This window comes from Scyliorhinus canicula, chromosome 18 (assembly GCF_902713615.1).
Source record: "Scyliorhinus canicula chromosome 18, sScyCan1.1, whole genome shotgun sequence".
In the NCBI taxonomy this organism is placed as follows: Eukaryota; Metazoa; Chordata; class Chondrichthyes; order Carcharhiniformes; family Scyliorhinidae; genus Scyliorhinus; species Scyliorhinus canicula.
Genome location: NC_052163.1, coordinates 17,097,023 through 17,112,476, shown reverse-complemented (window position 1 = coordinate 17,112,476; position 15,454 = coordinate 17,097,023). Strand labels below are relative to the sequence as shown.

Below are 15,454 nucleotides of genomic sequence, written 5' to 3'. Positions count from 1 at the left end.
GGAAGGGTGGGTTAGTAAGTTTGCCGATGACACGAAGGTTGGTGAAGTTGTACTTAGTGTTGAGGGTTGTTGCAGGTTACAACAGGACATTGACAGGATGCAGAGCTGGGCTGAGAAGTGGCAGATGGTGTTCAACCTTGATAAATGTGAAGTCATTCATTTTGTAAGGTTGAATTTGAATGCTGAATACAGGGTTAAAGGCAGGATTCTTGGAAGTGTGGAGGAACAGAGGGAGCTTGGGGTCCACGTACATTGATCCCTCAAAGTTGCCACCCAGGTTGATAGGCTTGTTAAGAAGGCGTAGGGTGTGTTGGCTTTCATTAACAAGGGGATTGAGTTTAAGAGCCGCGAGGTTTTGCTATAGCTTTATAAAGCTCTAGTTAGACCACACTTGGAATATTGTGTCCAGTTCTGGGCGCCTCATTGTAGGAAGGATGTGGATGCTTTGGAGAGGGTACAGAGGAGATTTACCAGGATGCTGCCTGGACTGGAGGGCATGTCTTACGAAGAAAGGTTGAGGGAGCTAGGGCTTTTCTCACTGGAGCGAAGGCAGAGAGGTGACTTGTTAGAGGTGTACAAGGTGATGAGAGGCATGAATAGAGTGGATTGCCAGAGACTTTTCCCCAGTGTGGAAATGGCTGTCACAAGGGGACATCATTTTAAGGTGATTGGAGGAAGGTATAGGGGAGATGACAGAAGTAGGTTCTTTACACAGAGAGTTCCCCATGGTGGGTGTGTGGAATGCACTGCCAGCAGAGGTGATGGAGTCAGAGTCATTCGGGACATTTAAGCGACTCTTAGACAGGCACATGGACAGCAGTAAATTGAAGTGGTGTAGGTAAGGTTGATCTTCGATTAGGATAAATGGTCGGCACAACACCGTAGGCTGAAGGGCCTGTACTGTGCTGTACTGTGCAATGTTCTATGTTCTAGAGCGGAGAATCGGCGCCATTGGCACCAGCGTAGTCAGCGCTGGTTCTACGTGGCCCCCTCTCACTGATTGTCGGCCCGGGATGGGCCGAACAGCTGCAGCAAAAAAACAGAGTCCCGCCGGCGCCGTTCTAAGCTGCTCTCAGTCGGCGGGACCTCGGCGTGGAAGGGTCCGGGGGCGGCCTGAGGGGAGGGGGGGGATTGACCCCGAGGTGGGGGGCCTCCGTTGTGGCCTGGCCCGCGATCGGGGCCCACCGATCGGCAGGCCGGCCTCTCGGGCTAGGGGCCTTCTTTCTTCCTAGCCGGCCCCTGTAGCCCTGCGCCATGTTGCATCGGGGCCGGTGTGGAGAAGGGAGCCACTGCACGTGTGCGCATTGGCGCCGGTGCCACTGCGCAGGTGCGGGTCCCGCAGCGCCCAGTTGACGCTGTAGGGGCCAGAATTACTGATCCTCAGGCCGTGTTGATGCTGTCGAGAAACGCAACGGCGTTTCCGACGGCGTCAACACTTAGCCTGTGGATCAGAGAATCCCGCCTCAGGTGTGTTGTACTTCAATCCATGGCCTGCAATCCAATTAATTGTCACTGGACCCAGTGCAGAGATCAAGTTACAATTAGCCCTTGTATCCCTGGTTTAGGGAAGTTGAAATATCCAGGGCTCCCACTATTGCTTATTTTTCAGTAACCCCTGAAAAATTTACATGTAGACTGGACAGTTATAATGTGATAGCCAAGTCCTGCTAATTGGCATAACCTAGGTGTGGTAGTCACCACTGATGTGTATATATAGGATGTTGATATAGGTGCCTTACAGTAAGGCCCCTGTACTACAGGTACGGGGGTAGATCCCTGCCTGCTGGCTCCGCCCAGTAGGCGGAGTATAAATATGTGTGCTCCCCATATAGCAGCCATTTCGTCAGCTGCTGTAGGAGGCCACACATCTCAGTGTAATAAAGCCTCGATTACATCCTACTCTCGTCTGCGTAATTGATAGCAAATCACTCGGAAGGCTCACCACCTTTTGGGGGAGTTGGACAAAGAAGAGTAAATCATGATACATACTTGGTATAAGTGCCAACTGCCATCCAAGCAACCCTTGGTTTAGGTCCTTTAGTAAGGATAGAATACCAAAAGCAACAGAAATGGTTCTTAAAATGTGCTAACTTACTGATCCTTGAAACCCAGTTTGTTGTATTTTTTGTATTATTCACTACTTGGAAAATGTTGCCTGCTCTATCACTGTTGGCTTTGGATAAGCACTGATTTTTGTGCAGTGTATGTATAATGCCAAACTCTGAAATAAAGATAAGATGCTGAAAATGCTCAGCAGGTCTGTCAGCTTCCGTGGAGAGAGTGAAGCGGAAGTGTCTGGGTGATTGGAAGGCTCATTTAATCCACAGCCCATGAGTGTATTTCAGTTTATTAACATTGGCACAATACAGAAAACAATACAAGGACACCAAACACATGGCACCCCAGAACACACTTATACTCCCCCCCCCCCCCCCCCCCCCCCCCCCACCCCCCTACCGACCTACAGCAGCGGAAAGGCACGCCAGTCCAACCCACCAGAATAGGCCACTCCAACACTGAGCACGGCGGAGGAGAGAGAGAAAGAGAGGCATAATTTAGCCCAGAAAAATCCCGCACATTAGAAACCAAACAAATACAGAGCATTTCAAAAGACAAGGAACAACGCCACCAGCTGCCAAGGCTGTGCCTGCCCCACCGTCGCCGAGGCTGTGCCTGCCCCACCGTCGCCGAGGCTGTGCCTGCCCCACCGTCGCCGAGGCTGTGCCTGCCCCACCGTCGCCGAGGCTGTGCCTACCCCACCGTCGCCGAGGCTGTGCCTACCCCACCGTCGCCGAGGCTGTGCCTACCCCACCGTCGCCGAGGCTGTGCCTGCCCCACCGTCGCCGAGGCTGTGCCTGCCCCACCGTCGCCGAGGCTGTGCCTACCCCACCGTCGCCGAGGCTGTGCCTGCCCCACCGTCGCCGAGGCTGTGCCTGCCCCACCGTCGCCGAGGCTGTGCCTACCCCACCGTCGCCGAGGCTGTGCCTACCCCACCGTCGCCGAGGCTGTGCCTACCCCACCGTCGCCGAGGCTGTGCCTGCCCCACCGTCGCCGAGGCTGTGCCTACCCCACCGTCGCCGAGGCTGTGCCTGCCCCACCGTCGCCGAGGCTGTGCCTGCCCCACCAGCTGCCGAGGCTGTGCCTGCCCCACCGTCGCCGAGGCTGTGCCTGCCCCACCGTCGCCGAGGCTGTGCCTGCCCCACCGTCGCCGAGGCTGTGCCTGCCCCACCAGCTGCCGAGGCTGTGCCTGCCCTCCTCCCTCCCCCCGAGACCCACATCGGTGGAATGGCGCTCAGTATGTGTACGGGAAAGTATGCAATGAAAGTAGTGCATGCATATCGGCATAAGAGTGCATGCATAAAGAGTATACGTGTGAATGACTGCCCTTGCATGCCTGTCAGAGTACGTGTGGGTGACAACGAGCAGCACAACTCACTGGAAACGTCTTACTGACACGGGGTAGAACGGAAGAAGGAAAGGGAGTCCCCCCACACCCACCAGCATCAGTAGCATGCACCAAAAGAAAACAAAAACGCTAAACATTAAACAACAGAACAGACACCAGCCATTAACATGGTCTCCAAACCTGAACGAGAAACAGTCATTATTACACGGAAGTGACAACAGCCTTCAAGGACGCGTCATTATGGCCTCCGAGGTGTCCAGTTGAGGTGAGCCACCTTCGTCCTCTTCCTGTAATCCCAACATCCAGTCACCTCCAGCCGGCTCACGGTCCAGTCCGCAGAGGTAGGGCAGTAGGAACAACACATGGCTTCGAAACATTGAAACTGTAAACAGTCAGCAGTCCAAACAAAAGCAGCATGAGATGGTAAACCAGTCCTCCAAACCTCCAAACCAGTCCTCCAAACCTCCAGCATGTTGCAGTTGATTCAGGCTGCCACCCACCCTCCCTCAGCACCGCAGCAGGGCACCTGACTTCCTCCCTCTCCTGCAACACGTCATGCAGATGAACCAGCCACAACCCTTCTCGCCTCCTTCCTCCAAATGGCAGCAGCAGCAGTCCATCAAACAAGCAGAAAGGGAGGCAGGCTGGACCCCACCAGCAGAATGTTCTCTCTCTCTCCCATTGAGCTAGGGGAAATGAGGTTGACATGCTAAAAAACTTTGTCGCAGTTCTGTCTGCACTTCAGCCGCATGCTCCTGACCTCCCACCACATGTCTCATCTGGGCTGGCACAGGGTACAGTATTTTGGGCAGAGGGTGCAGTATTTTGGGCAGAGATCCTGGTGAGTTATTAAATCGAGGCCCAATCTATTTTGATTTGATTTATAAAGTCACATGTATTAGTATGTAGTGAAAAGTATTGTTTCTTGCACGCTGTACAAACAATGCATACCGTACATAAGGAAGGAAGGAGAGACTGCAGAATATAATGTTACAGTTATAGCAAGGTGTAGAGAAAAGATCAACTTAATATGCGGTAGGTCCATTCAAAAGTCTGATGGCAGTAGGGAAGAAGCTGTTCTTGAGTTGGTTGGTACATGACCTCAAACTTTGGGATCTTTTACGTGACGGAAGGAGGTGGAATGAGTATGTCCGGGGTGCGTGGGGTTCTTAATTATGCTGGCTGCCTTTCTGAGGCAGCGGGAATTATAGATAGAGTCAATAGATGGGAGGCTGGTTTGCGTGATGGACTGGGCTACATTCACGACCTTTTGTAGTTTCCTGCGGTCTTGGGTAGAGCTGGCTCCATACCAAGCTGTGACACAACCAGAAAGAATGCTTTCTATGGTGCATCTGTAGAGGTTGGTGAGGGTCGTAGCTGACATGCCAAATTTCCTCAGGCTTCTGAGAAAGTAGAGTCGTTGGTGGGCTTTCTTACCTATAGTGTCGTCATGGGGGGACCAAGTTGGTGATCTGTACACCTGAAAGCTTGAAGCTCTCAATCCTTTCTACTTCGTTCCCATTGATTTAGATGGGGGCATGTTCTCCACTACGCTTCCTGAAGTCGATGATAATCTCCTTCGTTTTGTTGACATTGAGGGAGAGATTATTGTCGTCGCACCAGTTCACCAGATTCTCTATCTCATTCCTGTATTCTGTCTCGTCATTGTTTGAAATCCAACCCAGTACGGTGCTGTCATCAGCAAATTTGAAAATCGAGTTGGAAGGGAATTTGACCACACAGTCATAGATGTATAAGGAGTATAGTAGGGGGCTGAGGACACAGCCTTGTGGGCACCGGTGTTGAGGATGATCGTGGAGGAGGTTTTGTTGCCTATCGTTACTGATTGTGGTCTGTGGGTTAGGAAGTTCAGGATCCAGTCGCAGAGGGAGGAGCCGAGGCCAAGGCCACGGAATCTATTCAAACAGCAGGCATGTTTTGTCGTATCCTAGCCAGCATTCAACACCGACACCAACAAAATAGATAGCGTGGCCATTTAAAACATTACTCTGCTGTCTTTGTCCAGACAATATACTAACACCTGAAATTTTTAATTGACTGTGAAGTACTTTGGAACACTTCAGGACATTCTGAGCACGTAAAGGGTGATAATTCAAGTTAATATTTATCTGTGAAGATCCTGTTGGATTTGTTATTTCTAACTTGTGCAAATCAACAACTTAGAAGATCTGCTTTAGGGCGACACAATGATTAGCACTGCTGCCTCACAGCGCCAGGAATCCAGGTTCAATTCCGGCCTGGGGTGGTGTTGCTTGGATTTTGCACGTTCTGCCCATGTCTGCATGGGTTTCCTCCGGGCTCCGTTTTTTCCCACAGCCCAAAGATATGCAGGTTAGGTGAATTGGCCATGCTAAATAGCCCTTTACTGTCCAAGGATGCGTACATTAGATGGAATTACGGGGATAAGGTGAGGGAGTGGGCTTGGTAAGGTGCCCTTTCAGAGCATCAGTTCAGGATGGACTGAATGGCCTCCTTCTGCGCTGTAGGGATCAGCAATCCAACAGCCTCACCACCAGTACCAACACAAGTTATTATGTCCATATGCAGTAACATGACCAAAATCTCAATAAATTTCAACTTGGGTAAGCTAATGCATGGATCTATAGGCCTACTCTTAAGGGCTCTTGCTGAATATGGGACCTCTGCGACAGGAGGTCCTCACCCTCCACCATGGTTATGTCAAAGTAAAAGGGCAACAACACTTGAAAGCAGAAAATGTTGCAAATATTCATCAGGTTATGTATGGTGAGAGAAACCGACTTGACATTTCCAATTATCGGAAGGGACAAGAGAATGAGTGAACAGTGCAGGAGAAATTTAAAGACTGTGGGAGTTGGGGAAAGTGGAGTTGCGATAGAAGATGAGCTCTGATCTTATGAATGGCAGAGCACGCTCGAGAAGCCATCTCGTTTCTTAAATTCGGTATTGGCCATAAAATGTCAGAGCAGAAGTAAGCCATTCGGCCCATCGAGTCTGCTCTGCCATTCAATGAGATCATTACTGATCTGATTATCCTCAAATCAACTGTCAAAGCCTTATCCCCTTAACCCTTATCTGAGCCTTGAACATAATGACTCGGCCTCTACAGCTCTCTATGGTAACAAATTCCACAGATTCACTACCCTCAGAGAAAAAAACTCCTCATCTGCCATTGGCTGGCAACATCATAGAGTGTACAGTGCAGAAGGAGGCCATTTGGCCTATTGAGACAGCACCAGCCCTTGGAAAGAGCACCCTACTTAAGCCCACACCTCCACCCTATCCCCGTAACCCCACCTATCCTTTTTGGATACTAAGAGCAATTTAGAATGGTCAATCCACCTAACCTGCACATCTTTGGACTGTAGGAGGAAACCAGAGCACCCAGAGGAAACCCACGCAGACAGTGGGAGAACATGCAGACTCCACACAGACAGTGATCCAAGCCGGGAATCAAACCTGGGATGCCAAAACTGTGAACCAACAGTTCTAACCGCTGTGCTGTGACATTATCATAAATGTAAAGAACTGCAAGGGTTAATGTTTCTGTCCAAATCAACCATTCGAGGGAGCGAGATGTGTAAAAGGCATCGATGCTAAGCCTTGTGGGTGAGAGGTTGAGGAGAAAGCTAGAGGACAGACTGTAGGAAAGATAGTGTGAGTGAGGGTAGACAATAGTTCTTATATTAGTGTAGAGATTAGTAGTAATGAGTGCAGATTATATGTTTATGATCAACTGTTTGTTATGTAGGAGTAAGTGTTGAATCCAATTAAGTAGTGGGGCAGCACGGTAGCATGGTGGTTAGCGTAAATGCTTCACAGCTCCAGGGTCCCAGGTTCGGTTCCTGGCTGGGTCACTGTCTGTGTGGAGTCTGCACGTCCTCCCCATGTGTGCGTGGGTTTCCTCCGGGTGCTCCGGTTTCCTCCCACAGTCCAAAGATGTGCGGGTTAGGTGGATTGGCCATGCTAAATTGCCCGTAGTGTCCTAAAAAAAGTAAGGTTAAGGAGGAAGGAGGAAGGAGGAAGGGGGGGGGGGGGGGGGGGTTGTTGGGTTACGGGTATAGGGCGGATACGTGGGTTTGAGTAGGGTGATCATTGCTCGGCACAACATTGAGGGCCACAGGGCCTGTTCTGTGCTGTACTGTTCTATGATACTTTCATGGTTGATGCAATTACTGGGATTAATGCACTGGACTGATAACAAATCAGTTATCAATTTAATTGACTGTGAAGTACTTTGGAACACTTCAGGACATTCTGAGCACGTAAAGGGTGATAATTCAAGTTAATATTTATCCGTGAAGATCCTGTTGGATTTGTTATTTCTAACTTGTGCAAATCAACAACTTAGAAGATCTGCTTTAGGGCGACACAATGATTAGCACTGCTGCCTCACAGCGCCAGGAATCCAGGTTCAATTCCGGCCTGGGGTGGTGTTGCTTGGATTTTGCACATTCTGCCCATGTCTGCATGGGTTTCCTCCGGGCTCCGTTTTTTCCCACAGCCCAAAGATATGCAGGTTAGGTGAATTGGCCATGCTAAATAGCCCTTTACTGTCCAAGGATGCGTACATTAGATGGAATTACGGGGATAAGGTGGGGGAGTGGGCTTGGTAAGGTGCCCTTTCAGAGCATCAGTTCAGGATGGACTGAATGGCCTCCTTCTGCGCTGTAGGGATCAGCAATCCAACAGCCTCACCACCAGTACCAACACAAGTTATTATGTCCATATGCAGTAACATGACCAAAATCTCAATAAATTTCAACTTGGGTAAGCTAATGCATGGATCTATAGGCCTACTCTTAAGGGCTCTTGCTGAATATGGGACCTCTGCGACAGGAGGTCCTCACCCTCCACCATGGTTATGTCAAAGTAAAGGGCAACAACACTTGAAAGCAGAAAATGTTGCAAATATTCATCAGGTTATGTATGGTGAGAGAAACCGACTTGACATTTCCAATTATCGGAAGGGACAAGAGAATGAGTGAACAGTGCAGGAGAAATTTAAAGACTGTGGGAGTAGGGGAAAGTGGAGTTGCGATAGAAGATGAGCTCTGATCTTATGAATGGCAGAGCACGCTCGAGAAGCCATCTCGTTTCTTAAATTCGGTATTGGCCATAAAATGTCAGAGCAGAAGTAAGCCATTCGGCCCATCGAGTCTGCTCTGCCATTCAATGAGATCATTACTGATCTGATTATCCTCAAATCAACTGTCAAAGCCTTATCCCCTTAACCCTTATCTGAGCCTTGAACATAATGACTCGGCCTCTACAGCTCTCTATGGTAACGAATTCCACAGATTCACTACCCTCAGAGAAAAAAACTCCTCATCTGCCATTGGCTGGCAACATCATAGAGTGTACAGTGCAGAAGGAGGCCATTTGGCCTATTGAGACAGCACCAGCCCTTGGAAAGAGCACCCTACTTAAGCCCACACCTCCACCCTATCCCCGTAACCCCACCTATCCTTTTTGGATACTAAGAGCAATTTAGAATGGTCAATCCACCTAACCTGCACATCTTTGGACTGTAGGAGGAAACCAGAGCACCCAGAGGAAACCCACGCAGACAGTGGGAGAACATGCAGACTCCACACAGGCAGTGATCCAAGCCGGGAATTAAACCTGGGATGCCAAAACTGTGAACCAACAGTTCTAACCTCTGTGCTGTGACATTATCATAAATGTAAAGAACTGCAAGGGTTAATGTTTCTGTCCAAATCAACCATTCGAGGGAGCGAGATGTGTAAAAGGCATCGATGCTAAGCCTTGTGGGTGAGAGGTTGAGGAGAAAGCTAGAGGACAGACTGTAGGAAAGATAGTGTGAGTGAGGGTAGACAATAGTTCTTATATTAGTGTAGAGATTAGTAGTAATGAGTGCAGATTATATATTTATGATCAACTGTTTGTTATGTAGGAGTAAGTGTTGAATCCAATTAAGTAGTGGGGCAGCACGGTAGCATGGTGGTTAGCGTAAATGCTTCACAGCTCCAGGGTCCCAGGTTCGGTTCCTGGCTGGGTCACTGTCTGTGTGGAGTCTGCACGTCCTCCCCATGTGTGCGTGGGTTTCCTCCGGGTGCTCCGGTTTCCTCCCACAGTCCAAAGATGTGCGGGTTAGGTGGATTGGCCATGCTAAATTGCCCGTAGTGTCCTAAAAAAAGTAAGGTTAAGGAGGAAGGAGGAAGGGGGGGGGGGGGGGGGGGGGGGGTTGTTGGGTTACGGGTATAGGGCGGATACGTGGGTTTGAGTAGGGTGATCATTGCTCGGCACAACATTGAGGGCCACAGGGCCTGTTCTGTGCTGTACTGTTCTATGTTCTATGATACTTTCATGGTTGATGCAATTTCTGGGATTAATGCACTGGACTGATAACAAATCAGTTATCAATTTAATTGACTGTGAAGTACTTTGGAACACTTCAGGACATTCTGAGCACGTAAAGGGTGATAATTCAAGTTAATATTTATCCGTGAAGATCCTGTTGGATTTGTTATTTCTAACTTGTGCAAATCAACAACTTAGAAGATCTGCTTTAGGGCGACACAATGATTAGCACTGCTGCCTCACAGCACCAGGAATCCAGGTTCAATTCCGGCCTGGGGTGGTGTAATGCACTGGACTGTGATAACAAATCAGTACAACAGCTTTCAAAGATTTTAAAGAGTGGACTGTACTACTTGATATAAACTTCCATTTAAGATAGATACAGGAGCACACGCAAATTTAATAACCAAAAAGAATTTAAGACCAGCATACATTACACCGCAAATACAGAAATTAACCTGTTAATTGACTGACTATAATGGTAATACTATAGCCACTAGAGGTTCCTGTTGTCTCATTGTTTGGAATGGCGACATCAAAAGGGCAATCGACTTTGAAATAGTGGAAGATGATAAATCATCACTACTTGAGGTGGATGCGTGCGATATTAAACCTTGTTGAAAGGGTATGCACAATCAATGACAAGCTTCAAGAGCTAGGAAAAGATTTTGTTGTTGCTGATACCTTATCAAGAACTACAAATGACATTGATACCATGGTTTCAGATATAGCACACATTGTGGAAGCACAAGCTTCATTTGTTGCTGAAATGCTACCAGTGTCTGACAATAAGCTAAGACACCAAAAAGGACTTGGCACCCCAAAGGGTAATCAAATACCTCAAAGAAGGATGGCCAAATGGATGTTGCTCCGCTTTTCACAGTATCAATGATGACCTCACTAATGAACGGATTCCTGCTCCAAGGAGACAATAGTTATTCCTTCATGCCTCCGATAAGAAACAAATACACGAGGGTCACCAAGATATTGAAAAATTTTGTAGACGAGCAGGACAATCTGTGTACTGGCCTGGGATCGACAAGGATGTGGACAATGATGTGCAGGAATGCAGCACTTGTCAGATGCATCAATCTGCATAATGCAAAGGGTGCTTGGAAGAAAATTAACTCGTCACCAATCCATGGATGAAAGTTGGTATGGATCTATTCTACTTTAAAGGTCATGACTATCTAGCCATAATTGACTACTATTCCAACTATCCAGAGGTGATCACGCTGAATGATTCAATGACGCGATCTATAATACAAGCAGAAAAATCTGTTTTTGCTCGCCATGGAATTTCATTACACGGTGCCTCTGACAATGATCTTGCATCAGCAGCTGGGAGTGGACACAATTTGCAGAACATTATAATTTTAACCACATCACATCAAGCCCATTGTACCCCCAATCTAATGGCAAACAAGAGAAAGGCGTAGCAATAGTCAAAAAAAAACTATTCGGCAAAGCACTGGATGACAACAAGAATTTCTCATTGGCACTGTTGTGTTATGTACTCTGGGATAACACAGGCTGCAACTCGATGCAGCTTTGACCAAAAGATACTCTAGACTTTGAAGTAAGTTCAATGTGATTTATTGATCCATTAGCACACTTCTCTATGAGTTCGACTCTCCTGCTAATCTTGCTCTAGTAACTCAGTCTAACTAACCAGTCTTCTCTAAGCCACGTGGTGGATGTGATGCTTCTGATCTGCCCCTGTCCTACTCTCTAAATGTCGCCTGTGGAAAGAGACAGAGCATGTATGCCCTGTCCTTATATATGGGTTGTGTAATGCCCCCTTGTGGTAGTGTCACCTCTGGGTGTCTTGGCTGCCCATTGGTGGTGTCCTATTCTATGTGTTCATTAGCTGAATGTCTGCATGTCATGACGTCTCTGGTGCTCCCTCTAGTGTTTACTTAGTCGTAGTGTATTTACATTAACCCCTTGTGTATTTACAGTGATGCATATCACCACAAGCTCTGTTGACATACAGAGCTACACTACATGTGAATACAAAATCCTGATGGTGGAAGGCAACATATAGCTATTAAGACCAATTGCACGAAGATCGTATTTAGTACAGACTGAACAAGGCTCAATGTTTAGAGGAAATAGAGTATTAGTGTAAATAAAAAAAAATGTTCCATTTCAAACTCGGAACATTATTGCTCAGGATGCCATTTTCCAAAACTGGGCGGGATTCTCCCGCAATTGGCGGGGAGGCCCGTACCAGCACCAAGAGTGACGTGAATTACTCCTGCGTCGGGCCGCCCTGAAGTTGCGGAATCCTCCGCACCTCCGGGGGCTAGACCGGCGCTGGAGGGGTTGGCGCTGCGCCAACCGGCGTCGAAGGACCGCCGCCGACCGGTGCGAGTTGTCACATGCGCAGGACTGCCAGCATGTTCTGGCGCATGCGCAGAACTGCCAGCTTGTTTCCTGCGCATGCGCAGGGGGTTTCTTCTCTGCACCGGCCATGGCGGTACCTTACAGAGGCCGGCGCTGTGGGAAAGAGTGCCCCCACGGCACAGGCCCGCACGCAGATCAGTGGGCCCCGATCGTGGACCAGGCCACTGTGGGGGGGCCCCCGGAGCCGGATCATCCCCCCCCCCCCCGAGGACCCCACTAGATGGCCGACAAGCCAGGTCCCGCCGGGATGGACCATGATTGCACGCCGGGCGGGACTGGCCAAAGATGGGCAGCTGCTCGGCCCATCAGGGCCCGGAGAATTGCTGGAGGGCCGTTGCCGACGGCCCTCGACTGGCGCAGCGCGATCCCCGCCTCTGCCCGAAAACTGGCGCTGAAGAATTCGGCAGTCGGAGTGGTGGAGCGGGATTCACGCCGCTCCCCGGTGATTCTCCCACCCGGCAGGGATCAGAGAATCCCACTCATAGTGACTTTCCTAATCCTTCATTATCACCAATGCATCAAGACAATTTGGAAGATAACTTGCATACTTTGACGAAACCACTCCGAAGATCAACGAGAACAAGGAAACCACTGAACAGATTAAATTTGTAATGACTGTAATAACTATTCATCTGTCATCACCAATGTGACTTAACATTTATTTTTGCAACTGAATGTCAAAACAAGTTAATGATTCATGCTTGCTAATGTAATGTTCAAAGAAAACAATGTTACAAACAAGAGTTTCTAACCTTTTTTTCCAAATAAAGGGGGATGTGACATTATGATAAATGTAAAGAACTGTAAGGATTAATGTTATGCCCACATCAACCACTAGAGGGAGCTAGATGTCGAGCTTTAAAAGGCATCGATGCTAACCCTTGTGGGTGCGAGGTTGAGGAGAAAGCTAGAGGATAGACTGTAGGAAAGAGAGTATAAGTGAGAGCAGATCGTAGTTCTTGTATTAGTTTCACCCAGAGGGCAGTTGGTAGCCTGGAATGAGCTTCCTGAGAGAGTGGTGGAGGCAGGTTTCATCAAAATGAACTTGGGTTGCTATCTGAAAATAAGGAAAGCATATGTAAGGGTACTGGGATAAGGCTGTGGAAAGGGACTCGATAGAATGCTCTGAGACCTAGTGCAGACCTGATGGGCCAAATGATCTCCTGCACTGTAAAGATTTGTGATTTCTGTAATTTCCACACTAACCTGTGTACTATATTCCTCGTTAGATTGTCAGATGTACATCCACTCCTTGCGACATCGTCAATCGAAGTGAATGTCTGTGGACAGACTGGGTGACCGAGCAATCCATTTACGGACGTCAGGCCAAGCACTATGCGTGTGTTAAGAGGAGCGATGACACCTGTGCATGGTACAGAGGTGTATCTCAACCCAAGAGAGAGTTCCTTGATGTGGAGGATCCATAACTTTATTCCATCAAACTCATCATTCAACAGAAAATTCACGTAAAACAGTGTTGTCTGTAATCCGAAAAATGTAACCCAAATTTCTTCTGCTCAATAAAAGCAGGTCTGTTTGCTTACTGTGATACCTGTATGTAACATGGCATAAACGTATAGCTTGCATTTTAGCATCAACTGTACAGTGTGCATTTCTCTGGCTCGAAATTGAAATGTACTTTTGTTTGTTTTAGAAAGCTGCAGCATTGAAAGTATTTGGTATAGTCTGTGTTAAAAGTAAGGATTGATTCCTCAAATTATTTTTAACCCTTGAAGGCCTAGAGTAGTGCATTTGCATTCATGTCCAAAAATAACACTTTTTCCCCCATTTTAGGAACTACTGTTGTTTTTGTGAATTGCAGACTCTATTCTTGATCTAATTTAATAAGTCTGCCATGATAACATAATATTGCAGTTTTTGATTTTGCATGATAGAAATTTATGTTGCAAGCTAAACGATAAGAGTTTGAATATTTATTCCTTTTGCAATGTAATAACACTTTTTTTTTCCCCAGTATGGTTGTCAAAATAATATACAACAGTAAACTATTATCCCACTATGAGCCATGATATTGATTATCATTGAGGCCATAATTATAATGTGTATTTTGATCATCTTTAACTCTTTTTTTTTTGTTAAGTTTTTGTGTTCATCAAGAGCTGTTTGTACTGGAAATGGAAGTTTTGCCACCTCCTAGGCACTGAGCATTTATTTCCAGCACTCCAGCAATATGATGCCAAACGCAGATTAAAGCTTTCTCTTTTTTTTGTCCCAGGGCCATTTCCCAGCCCATAACAACAATGTACATTTTTATAGCGTAAGTAACATAGTAAATCATCCCAAGGCACTCCGTAAGAACATTATCAAACAAACTGATTTTACGACAGGCAACCAGAAATTTGATTTTGAGGTGGGTCTTGAAGGAGAGAGGAGTTGGCAAGGCAGAGGGGTTTAGGGAGAACATTCCAGAGTAATGGTTGCTGCACCATTTTTTGTTTTATTTCCCTCTACTAGCAAAATGTCCGATTAGCATGCTCTGAGAACAACTTTGTCCTTTTGACCCCTGCCTGTTAAAAACAGCATAATATCTGCACAAACCAGGATCCTGACAGACGGAGAAAGAAGTCTTTCATTCCATCAATAACTCTGACCTCTGCCAATGTCAAATTCATTTCATTGACCAATTGTCTCTTGCTTCTCGTTCGTACGTAAATACGTGTTCCTCACTAGATTTAATTGCCAGAAGTTACCATTCTGGAAATTAGTCTTTGTCTGTTGTATACTTGATTAATAGTTGAGAGAATTTTTTTCCATTGGAATTGTTAACAGGCAGGCAGGTTATAATTTGTTAATAGTTTTACATCTTGAATATTGTTATTCAGTTAAAATCCAATGCGTAATCTGCAAAGTGAGCGTACATATTCCTCAATGTTCAGACATTGTACATTGCACAAATGATTCAGTAGGTAAGGGAAAGAAATTGTTCTAGTGGGCTAAACCAGAAAAATAGGACAGAGTCTTAAAATGATTGGGCTGGACCTTCCAATGCCAACAGCAGTGAATGTTTAAATGCTTGCTGCTGTTGTTGTGTCAGAAGCCTTGGGAAGTCCTGACTGCACACATGCACTGTAACTGCCCGGGGCGTTTAAGCTGCCTGGGCCCTTCTGAGAATATATCAAACACTCATCTGTGTCAGAGACTGGGGCCTGATGCATGACAGCTATCCTAGTATTGTCCCACTGATCGTTTCTGGTATAGGTGAGCGATTAAAAGCAGAGTGGAGCCCACCCTATCCGGCCCTCACGTACTCCTGATTTTGTTACCCACCCACTCATCCCACAAAAGCTCCTGTGC

At 47.3% G+C, this 15,454-nt stretch overlaps 1 protein-coding gene across 1 annotated transcript in view; it reads left to right on the top strand.

Annotated features, from left to right (window-relative positions):
• LOC119953105 (metalloproteinase inhibitor 2-like) overlaps positions 1–14,162 on the top strand; it is a 72,359-nt gene extending 58,197 nt beyond the window's left edge. The window contains exon 5 of the mRNA XM_038776954.1: positions 13,369–14,162. Coding sequence (XP_038632882.1) covers positions 13,369–13,566 — 198 coding nt within the window. The 3' untranslated portion in view covers positions 13,567–14,162. The remainder of the gene's footprint in view (positions 1–13,368) is intronic.
• Positions 14,163–15,454: the final 1,292 nt, after the last annotated feature.